Here is an 11,049-nt window from a genome sequence, read left to right as displayed (position 1 = left end):
AGTTTAATCAGGAATAGGGCTGTGGTGAAGAGTGAAGATTTAGCTAATCACCAAGTATGAATATATGTAAATTCCATCATCTACTACTTAAACCATTATATATTATAGTTTGATTAAGGTTTTAAGCAATACTTCTAATTCTTAAATTATGAGAGCACGGACGATTCTCAATAAGCTTTTGTATCCAAAATCAAAGAAAGCCCTTCCCTCAACCTCCAAGATCACCATTATAAGTAGTTCCAGAGCTCTAAATTGGGTATTTCAAGAAACATCTACTGTATTTATGTTGCATATCCCTGCTATTCACTGAGTTATACTACAAGAAATCTTGCTTTTAGAGGTGTGGTCAGCATATGCTTCAGGTGCTGCCATTTAAAGGGTATTTGTTGAAATAAAAGGGACATGTGGTGGCACACGAGATGTACATGCATGAAGGTGAACATATATGCAGGGGATCTAAGTTCGTAATTAACTGGTGCTAAAAAATTATAGGGGTGGTATTTTTATCACCATTAGCTGGAGTTTTTTTAATATAATATTTTTAGGATTTTCCTACTGACAAGGTTGTCAATAAATAAAATTAGGGTTTTGTGAGTTCTTGCCAAAAAAAAAAATTTTTGAGGGGTTGAGATCCAAGTTGCCATATATACAGTGACAGAATACATATGGGTATTCCAATTCTTAGAGGGATTTTTCAAAATAGCAAACGATGGGTTTGCGCTCTATTGGCCGATATTCTATTGGCAGTGAAGATCTAGAATCAAAATTTTATCCACAAATCATTCCTTGCTCGCATTAGGGCCAACACAGCAAGAACACTAAGGTTTTAGGTCTACCTCTTACCACTACAAACACAGTACCCCCAAAGGAATATATGGACCAACAACTATATATCACAAAGAATCTTGTTATGTAAAAAAACTGATAGTCCATGCAAAATTCTTTTACATGATATGAAAAGAATGCTGCTCCTCTATGTGTATGTGAACTTCTAAAAGGTACATCTATATTTTACTAATTTCCTTTGAATATTTTGAAAAATCTACACTTATATTGTTAGGGGTGAAACAAGGTCGGGTTCGGTTAAGTTTTTCAAGACATCATCCCAACCCTATGTCCCCAAAACTCAATCCAGACTCAACCCAATCCTGTTGGGTTCGTGCCCAGGCCCAACCTTACCCAAATTGGCTCTGATTGGGACGGGTTGGGTCAGGTTCCTGATTTATTACCAAAGTTAGGTTAACTCTAAAGCTATGTTTGGTAACCAAGAAAAAAAAAAGGAAATAAAATAGTATAAAAGATATAATAAGACAAAAAAGAATAATTACTCAATATTTTTTATGTGTCTATTTCTCTCCTCAAATTCAATTTTTTTTGAAAATCTTCTGTTCTTTTCTTTTCTTCTCTTCTCTTGATTGCCAAACATAGCCTAATTGACCTATTTTTGCAGTCGGGGTTGGGGTCACATTGGAGAAGTATATAGAATAGTAGAATCAATTACAAAATTTTATATTTAATGAAGTTAAAAACTTCTGTATAAATTAAGTATAAGAATCAATGAGCCAGATTTTATTATTCTAAATAGAAGGATAGGTGACAGCTCTAAATTATATTATATAAATCATAATTAAAACTCAGGACCAGGTTAGATTGGGCATGAGTGTAGACATCAATCCAAACTCGGTCTAACCTTGACCTAGGATTAGCGTTTTTTAACTTCAACCGGCTCTCGAGCTAAGAAAATCTTAGCACAGGCCCTGTTTGGACTCAGGGCGGCCCAGAACAAGTTGGAGTCTTGGAGACCAAACTTACACCCTTGAGTCATACATAAGATGATGATCTGAACTCAACAAAACAAAGAGGAGAGCCATAACCCCCCAGAACCGGGGCCTGTGAGAGTCGCGGTTAGGCGCGGCCGATCTGAGCTTGATCTGTTTCTTGTATGTTTGCTTGCCCAGGTTGTCCACACTGACATCACCATGCACCTTCATCTGCCGCCGTCCGGTCTTCCACCCAAAGACCTTATACCTCACTGCCGTCGCCAAATCCACCCTGAAACCCACCGTACCGTTGGACGAAACCGTCCTCGCCGCCGCTCCCCAAGGAATCTTCACCTCGTGAAGTGTCACCTCCTTCACGGCCTTCTTCTTATGCCTTTGATAGAATCCAAATATGGAAGCGTTCCCAACGGGGAAACTTAGGTTTGGGGAATAATAGAGTGTGATGTTGAGGGCATCGTAGTAAACTCCCTCGTACTTGTTGGAGTTCTGGATTCTGAAATCGATGGCTACGGTGGTGGTGGTGGTGGTGGTGGTTTTGGTTTTGGCGGAAGTGTTTAGGGCAGGGACAGAGAAGTTTTGGATGGAGAAGGTGGGTGAAGAGGAACGCAGGTTGAGCCACCAGAACAGAGCGGTGAGTCCTATTGTGAAGATGAAGCTCACGCAACACCTGCAGCGGTTCTTTGACTCCGACATTTGTTTGTTTACGAATAAAAATACAAGAAGGAAAGAAATGGAGTAAGCTGGAGAACAAAGAAGCCGAATAATGACTAAAGAAAGAGCAAAGAGTAGCGGGGCCAGGGGGTGGAAACCACTTTTTCTTTCGTTGGTAGGAGGGAGGGGAAGTTGTGAAACAACTTAGGGTCCGTTTGATAACATTTCAAGAAACACATTTCTACCGTTTCTGTTTCTAAAAACAACAGAAACGGAGTAAAAAACATTTGATAAAACTGTTCCGTTTCACTTATTTTCAAAAATAGAAATAGAAATAGAAATTTTTACTTATTTATGGTTCAAGAAACGATCAAGGAAAAACAAGTTCAACTTGTTTCGCCGTTTCTAGAAACGACTTATGGCCATTCTTTCATTGGTTACTATCGACTTCTAAAAACATGACTTATCAAACACCTTCAATTCCGTTTCTGTTTCTAGAAACGAAAATTTATGTTTCTGCCGTTTCTTAAAACAGAAACGGCAGAAACATTATCAAACATTATTTTGGAGAAAACAATGCTACCGGATCGTGCGCAGCGATAGATATCGTGGCAGCGAAATGACTATCTTGCCCCACTATGCTTTGACGCATGGTCCCATCGGCCCACTGTACAGTGCCATGTGGCCAAGTAGTGTTCTCTCTAGCTTCATATTCTTTTTTCCAATTTGAAATCATATCTGGCAATATTGTTTAGTTTACTTAGCCTAGCATTATTTTTTTTCTCATAGGGGCAAGAAAGAGCCTTAAAGGCAAGGGCAGTGTGGCCCCTTGCACCATTATTAATGTTTTCATGTGTTTCCAATGGCCCTTGACTGGCACAGGGCCACACTGCCTTTCAAATTAGTGAACCATATGAAATATGTTCATCTTTTTTCTTTTTTTAAACAAAACACTGAATTCCATTAATCGAAATCAGCAAGGGAAAAAATCCCACTGGAAAAAAGTCATATGTACAAGGAATTAAGGAGGGTTAGGCCACCACATCCTATTGAGATTAAACTGGGAGGCACCAGTCGAAGAAAGTGTGCTTCTCTGTTCAAAGACCTGCATATAAAATATTCCCTATATTTGATTATAGACTGAGTTTTCCTAAATGTCTATTTATTGTGGCCCATCGACACCATATAATAGAGGAGAGATATAGAGAGAGAGGGGGTCACATGATACTCACATCAAGACCGTGTTTTCCTTCAACTAGTTTTGTTCTTTGGTTATTGATTATTTTTATAATATTCAATAATATTATACATCAATAAGCCAATGAATATTTAGTTATTATTTACTGCAAAAATCATAGCAATAGTTGGAGAAAAAAAAAAAAAAAAAGAACCTAGTTTTAATCCCTATCTCATTTCTCAAATCCACAGTTCATACTGATCTAACAAACTACGAAAATAAAAACACAAACTAAACCAGAAACCAAAAAACTACTGGATCCCATCCATAGCAAGGCCTTGAAGAAGACTCATTTCTTGAATTTCTTCTTAACACGATAAAGCCTTAATCTCTTCTTCTTAGCAGATATCTTTCCATCCTTCCCAACCGGCACTTTCCCTTCCATGTTAACCCCATGATGCTTGCTCTTCCAAAACCACATTTTATACTTAATTCTATTCACCAAACCCATCCTCAATTCCATGTTCATCGTCTTCGTTGTTGTCCGATTCCGAACAGCCCCTGAAACTGCTTTCTGGAGTAGATGTCTATCTCCATTAACCATTCCATTCTCTACAATCTCCCCTTTGTCCATAGACACAATCTGTTGAAATGTGGTTTCACCAAGACTATCATTGCCATAGTAGAGTGTTACCTTTGTTAGGTCACAAGTAATGGTATAGTCTTCGTTTGGATTCTCTATTTCCAGGTGAAAGATAATGGTTGTGTTATGAATCAATATCTCTTGGCCTGGTGAGGTGGTGGTGTTCATGGCTTCATTGAAGGCTGGAACATAGAAGTCTATAATGGTGTATTTTGGGCTTCTGGGAGGTAAGAGAAACCACAGAAGAAGGAAAAGGATGATTGTGAGGACAACCACTTGGAGAAGCCACAGATAAAAGTTTCTAGTTTCGCACATATTTGTGAAGATGTGAAGATGTGAAGATGATGATGAGGAGCAGAGTTGTTCTTCTTTTTGACTGATTGGTCTGTTGAGAGAGTCTAAAAGAGGAATATTTGGGATGCTTTTCTTCTTGGGTAGTGTTACACTGGAACTATGTTTGCTTCTTTTATCAGCAATGGTAATCTGATTCCTTTCACATTTCTGATACGGGGCTCCACAGTCCACAGTGAAAGTGATACTGGCTTATGGTTCCACAAATAAAGGTAGATGCAAGTGAGAATGTGTTTCTACCCAAAAAAAAAAAAGTAAGTGAGAATTTGTGAGCATAGTAAATAAAAGGAAGTTAGGTATACCGTCAGATTTTTTGGATCTAACAGTTCAACCAATGGGCGGATTGGAATGGGAGAATTTTCCCAGGGAAAGAGGGGAGAGAGAGACATGGGTTTGGGTATACTGGCGGCATACCCTAGCCAAATCTGATAACTAAAATATAGACATATATTTACTATGGAACAGGCAATACATCATTCAACAAGTTAATATCATAGAATGTGTAATATAAATTTAGGGGAGGGTTCGCGGCGAGGTCAAGGTGCAGTTTTACACCAATGGGGAGGGTTACGAATCCTAGAATATTGGTGGGCATTTAAGGAGGAGATTTAGTGTGAGATCCACAGGTGGGATGTGAAAGGGTGTGCGCAAGAATTGGTGGCACTTTCTTTTCTCACATATTTATGAAAAAGAAACCACTCAATAGTTGGAAAACAAAATTCAGAAGCAGGAAAGAAGCAGGAGGGAATGAAGGATGGCATGTCCACCAGCAATTATTCTTGACATGTTTCATGGCACTGTTCTATCTTGGTAGTTTTCCCTTGAAAGAAATATTTGGGTCAAATTAAGGCCTCGGCCCATTATGAAGCTAGGTGTACTGAACCATGGTTTGAGGAATCGGCCTTGATCCGATTCGATTGAGATCATAAAAATTATGATTTCCCTCCAATCCGGTGGATCCAGATTGATATCAGCCTTGATCCGATCCGATTCCTCAAAGCATGTTACAGTTTACCTCATAAATGAAAATTATGATTTTCATCTAATCAGTTGGCACCAATATCCATTATTTTGAAAGCAACCACCCCAAGTCCGTTTCTCAGAAAGACTAGACCATAATCAACAAACCCAGTCAACCCATCAGTTTGTGGGTCCCACCCTAAGCGTGTTGCGTTTGATTCTGATTTAAACAAAAAAAAAAAAAAATGTCCCATTAGAAAAATAAAATCTCATCCCTACACGACCGTGCACCAGGAGCCACATTCCAAAATAATCACCTGCTTGTTAGTGGACTACTGGACTTGCGGTTGCAGCCTTGCAGGGGAGAAAAAGAGCTAACACTTACAAGAAAAGGAAAAACTAAAAAAAATAAATTATACAGGACTACAGGTGTGTAGGAGCAGATCATAGCATAACAGACTAAAATAGAAGTAGAAGCAGAAGCAGAAGCATCATCAATGTCCAGTCATAATCTATTTCTAACATCTTTACTGTACCGTAAATGGATTAAGAAATTACAGAGAGACTTGCCTCTGAAGATAAAGAAATCTTCCAGACGAGAACACTAACCTAGGATTTCCACGGCAAGTCGGCAAATCTGAACAAGTATAACAGAAATCACACACACAAGGGGAGAGAGAGAGAGAGAGAGAGAGAGAGAGAGAGAGATACCTAAGGGCTACAGCCGTCGCAGGTACCACCGGCGATTTCCACGGTGAAGGAGCAGTAGCCGCGGTAAGTGGTTCTCCAAGGTTTTTGGCTGAGAAACGCAGGGGAAAGGACCTGAGGGGCTGAGGCAGAGTCTACGCGTTTTGGGTTTTGGGGAATTAGATGACTTTTTTAATTATAAATTTAGGGACTTTATGTGTCACTGTGAGCAGTGAAGCAGTTCGTTAAAACCGTGGACTGGACCAGGATAAAGTTTTCCTGAACAGATGGTTGAAGAGAACTCAATCCTCGTTATAGGGATAGGATTGGAATCTTGGGATCTATAGGGAAAGCCCAAGCCCATCCCAACCCAACCAAGACTTTTTTACTTGAGCTGGCCTGCACTATAAGGTCCGACCAGATAAAGCCCGAAACCAGACCTACTAGTTAGTTAATGGTCCACCGGGCTTATATTGATTATGATTTGGTGGTTCTTGGTATTTGATTGTAGCTTCCAGTAATTGCCCAGTTAGCCTAGCATGTTCATACCCTAATTATGAACTAGTAACTGACCAACCAAAATAAACGTGTCCACGTCTGATCTATGAAATCCCAATTACCTAAACAGTGTCAAATTCTTAAATTGGTGGTGATGATTAAGCCCGATCAAAACTGATCGTAACCAACCGGGTTTGGTACATGAGTATGAAGTAGGAAAAGAGAAGCCGACCTTAAATTTAACAGAAAAATCTATATTATTACATACTATTTCCAGTGGGCAAAAGCTTTCAGATCTTATTGGAATAACAAGTATGATTAAGCTTGATGTTCTTTACCCCATATATTTTCCCATCCGAACCAAGAGGAACATGGGCTTTCAGTTCCATCAGGTGAGGCCTTGACTTGAACTTGAATGTTTCGTATCTAAGTGGGCTCACCAAGCCAACAGTCAATTCCACCGTTCCATTCAAAACAGGCCTGGAGGCCCATTTCCACAACTTCTGGTCACCGGTCACTCTAACTTCCCTCCGAGTAGTGTTCTTGTGGCCTTGATAGAAAGAAGCTATGGAACTCACCCCAACAATTGCATCACCATAATAAAATGTCAATCTCATTTGACCATAATAGATGCCGATTCCTTTGTTAGGATTCGAGATATCCATGTTGACGAAGAGACTGAGATTCTTGATAGCTCCCAGAGAAGTAATATTTTTGAAATCTAACGCCGGGACATAGAAATCTACGATGGTGAAAATAGGAGTTTTAGGACGTGTACTTACCCATATTACGCCGATTGATAAGCTTATAACGATTAGAACTTGGAGAAACCATAGACATAAGCTTAATCGGGTGGAGTTTTCTCGCCGGAGAAACATTTTGGATGAGTAGATTGCAAGGGGAAGAAGACCAAATCCAAGAGCTAGCTTATATAATCCTTTTCAAGGTATTAAAGCTTCCCTAGTCTCCCTTTAAGTGGTTCTTTCGGTGAAGGGGAATTGAAGCTTTTGAGTAACTGCAAAAGGTGGCATGGTCTGGTGCTTGTTGGCAAGATCTGATTGGTTATGATCTCAATGACACTCATCGAAAGGGTCTTCTGATCTGAAGCCACACTAGAAAGAAAAGGGCCAATAGTGGGCTTTTTGTCGATATGGTCCTTAAATACCAAAGGACCTAAGTGGAAGTACTTTATAGTCATATTTTTTAATGGGAAACCTAAAAAAGAACATTAGAAAAAAGAGATGAGAAAGCGTGTGATGAAAAGGATTCTCTCTCTGTATAGACGTTTGCAATTTCTATTTCCTTGGATAGGAAGTATGTTAGTGAGATCCATAAAAAGACTTCAAAAAAAAAAAAAAGAGACTTAATCAAGGAGAAGTTTTCCTTCACCCACAAGTGAAGGATCTTCACATCGTCATTACTCTCTTTAATAGGGTGTAAGTTTGGTCTTGATAGCCCAAACTCGACCCAAACTTAATAAGGATTTGGATTAAGATTTCTAATCCTAACAACAGGTCATGATTGAAAAACGCTAACCTTGAGTTAGAGTTAGGCAGGCCTTGGTTGAGGCCTGGTTGAGGCCTAGGCCCAGCCCAAGCCAACCCAACCCTACCCAAACCCTAACTTTAACCTCGATTAATATAATATAATTTAGGGCTGTTATCATATCCTTTTATTTTGAATAATGAAATCTGGACCATTGATTCTTATTATCAGGTGTTCTTAACATTTATTATTGTGTGGTGTTTCATAGTTTTGATTGTGTATTAATCAATTATTTATTTTTATTTTTAATATTAGAACACAAATGGCAACAATAGGGTTTCGTCCGACCATGAAAAAAATCAGCGACAATTAGGGCCAACCCAACCCAATCAGGGTCAATTAGGACTGGATTGGATGAGCATGAGGCCGATAGGGTTGGGTTGGGCATGGGTTGAGTTTTGGAGACTTAGGTTTAGACTAGGGTTTTAAAGTACCTGTCCCTATTTCACCCCTAGTCTCTAGTATAAATTTGAAATTACCTATACCCACATATCCATCTAAAAACAAATACCAAAGGTGAGGGAATTACCCCTTCTCTGTGGTTTGAGGAAAATCTCCATTAATCAAAGTTGAATTGGGAATTTTTAGGAAGGAGTTTCCTTCACTTACAGGGAAGAGAAAACTCTTCAATCACTACTCTCATGGTCATAATTACTTCTAACCCTAAATATGAATGTTCCAAAATATCTTTCTCAATGCTCAAGAATCTCATCCAACAATCAGATAATTATTGGTGAAGGTGTAGCAAAAATGGGTTCAAATTTTTTTGCACCATTAAAAAAATAAAGGAGAGAGTTCTCTAAGCTAATAACATAGAGTAGAGCACTAGTTAGGTGTCACAAAACGACATCATATATTGAAGAGCAACATGATCATTTCCTGTGAGGAAAAAAGAGAGAAATACAAAAGTGCTGTTATACTTTGCATAAACGGATCAGGGAACCTTTTCCCAAAAGTTAAATATGACTTCCTCTACTCATAATCAAGATTGAACTTAAGGAGTGCAATCCCAAATTCCCAATACATCCTTATTTTACAGTCTCATTTTCTAGATCACTATCATGAATTAAAAACCAAGCAGACCAACAAATGGGCTTGAATTGGTGGTATTCCAATCAGGATATGCCATACCAATTATTAACTCTCACAGTGCTAAAACGTTTGGCGGTTTTCTTTTTTTCAAATAGATTCCTTTTTTTATGTCAACATATTTCATAGAAAACCTATCTAAACCGGTATTTGCCTCGAACTTAAAATCTGAAATAAATCGAAACCATACTAAATCAATATTGAGGTTCCTTAATAGTTTTGTTTTGATCTCAGTCATTTTCAAACTGAAATTAATTCAACCCAACAAAAATCAAGTTGAACTAATCGTTTGACACCCCTAGATGACTTGCCCCGAGCCCCATTGTGTTGCATTCTGTTCTTGACTTCCAAACAGAGTCTTACACTTTACATTTCCCACTCTTGAAACTGATTCAACCCAGTCATAACCAAGCCAAACTGATCGTATAACCCCCTTCGATGCCTTGTCCTGAGCCTTATTGATTACCGCATGCCTATTTCTCTGTCTAATTGATTTATGGATCTTTCTCTCTCCTTAATTTCAATTTTTTCTGTTCTTACCTTCCAAACAAAGCCTCACACTTTACATTCCCCCGCCTCCCTCCCCCGGGCCACAAACAAAGAAAATCCACTGTTTACCCAACAAAATAAAATAAAATCCACATCAGGTGAAATAAAGTCTGCACCTCTTATCTTTGGAGAGAGGCAAGATCAGACCGTCCTGTCCCACCGCAACATGACAGGTGGCATGCATCCTATGGAACCTACTTTCCCACATGGCGATCTTGAACCGGAACTTTGACGTCATCTCCAGCCGGAACCAAACCGTCCCGGTTGCCCGATCCTCCATTAACGCCGTCCACCTCTCAGTGTTCATTACCAACGTGGCTTCCGTCACATCCAACTGCCCTACTATCCAAACCGTGTTCTTCGGCTCCTGATAGTACGGAAACGTTGACGGCAATTCTAACGGCGTCCATCCGATACGCTGTTCCCGATAATACACAGCACCATCCATGGTATAATAATAAACTCCCATATTCTGGTTCGGGTTTCGGATCGTAACGTTAAACGTTATCTTAGCGTTATCGATACCGTTATCTTGGGCCAAAGCTGGGAAGGAGAAGTTACTCATGTGGAACCGCGGCCGGTGTGGTCTGAGGCTCAGCCATAAGATGAAGGCTACGATCCCTACAACCAGAAGGAGAGACAAGAAGGTTCCGCACAAGCATTTGGCTATACGTAAGGTTAGGCTTTGTTGCACCCGTGTTGCATGATAGCGATGAGGCTTGTCGCGGCGCTTTGCTGGCTGGTTTGCCGGGGCAGTGTGGGTTGGGATCTCGCCGCTGCCGCCGGTCGTCGACATTTATGAGCCGGCGTTTGTGGCTCTGTGCGGAGGTATTTATGTAGGAAAGAAGGTGGTGGTCTGTGGATGAGGAACGTCATTTGTTCTTTCTTTTGAGAAGGGAAAGAATAAATCTTCTTTTGAATTCTGAGACTTACAAAGCTCGGATTCTTTGAACTACTGAAGCCTTTTGTAATTGCAGAGGAATCAGGGATTTAATATCGGTATCGGATTATATTGTATCGGCGGACACCAATATCGATTCCGATAAGACGGATTCAGTGATTTACACTTGTTTTCGTTCAAAAATTGGATTTTTTTTTTACCCTTGTACCCTTGAGTC

At 39.7% G+C, this 11,049-nt stretch overlaps 3 protein-coding genes across 8 annotated transcripts; all 3 read right to left on the bottom strand.

The window, feature by feature from the left end:
• Positions 1-1,808: 1,808 nt before the first annotated feature.
• LOC122092329 (protein NDR1-like) lies at positions 1,809-2,474 on the bottom strand. Its single transcript, XM_042662647.1, has one exon. It carries the CDS (start codon positions 2,472-2,474, stop codon positions 1,809-1,811), a length of 666 nt encoding a protein of 221 aa, XP_042518581.1.
• A 1,272-nt stretch (positions 2,475-3,746) lies between these two features.
• Positions 3,747-6,488, bottom strand: LOC122091076. Of its 6 annotated transcripts, XM_042660902.1 has the most exons (3): positions 6,275-6,488; positions 6,173-6,200; positions 3,747-4,790 (listed from the first exon to the last, which is right to left on the bottom strand). In XM_042660902.1, the coding sequence occupies exon 3, from the start codon at positions 4,565-4,567 to the stop codon at positions 3,959-3,961; it is 609 nt and encodes a 202-aa protein (XP_042516836.1). In that variant the 5' UTR covers positions 4,568-4,790; positions 6,173-6,200; positions 6,275-6,488; the 3' UTR covers positions 3,747-3,958. The 6 variants fall into 6 exon arrangements, with proteins under 6 accessions (XP_042516836.1, XP_042516835.1, XP_042516834.1 ...); XM_042660901.1 differs by lacking the exon at positions 6,173-6,200 and having other exon boundaries at positions 3,747-4,839; XM_042660900.1 differs by lacking the exon at positions 6,173-6,200 and having other exon boundaries at positions 3,747-4,794.
• Positions 6,489-9,597: 3,109 nt separating this feature from the next.
• On the bottom strand, positions 9,598-10,740 carry LOC122091279 (protein NDR1-like). The gene has a single exon (XM_042661139.1). The coding sequence runs from the start codon at positions 10,725-10,727 to the stop codon at positions 10,026-10,028; it is 702 nt and encodes a 233-aa protein (XP_042517073.1). The 5' UTR covers positions 10,728-10,740; the 3' UTR covers positions 9,598-10,025.
• Between the last annotated feature and the right edge of the window lie 309 nt (positions 10,741-11,049).

Source organism: Macadamia integrifolia, chromosome 10, assembly GCF_013358625.1.
Source record: "Macadamia integrifolia cultivar HAES 741 chromosome 10, SCU_Mint_v3, whole genome shotgun sequence".
Classification (NCBI taxonomy): domain Eukaryota; kingdom Viridiplantae; phylum Streptophyta; class Magnoliopsida; order Proteales; family Proteaceae; genus Macadamia; species Macadamia integrifolia.
This window is presented reverse-complemented; position numbering and strand designations above follow the sequence as displayed.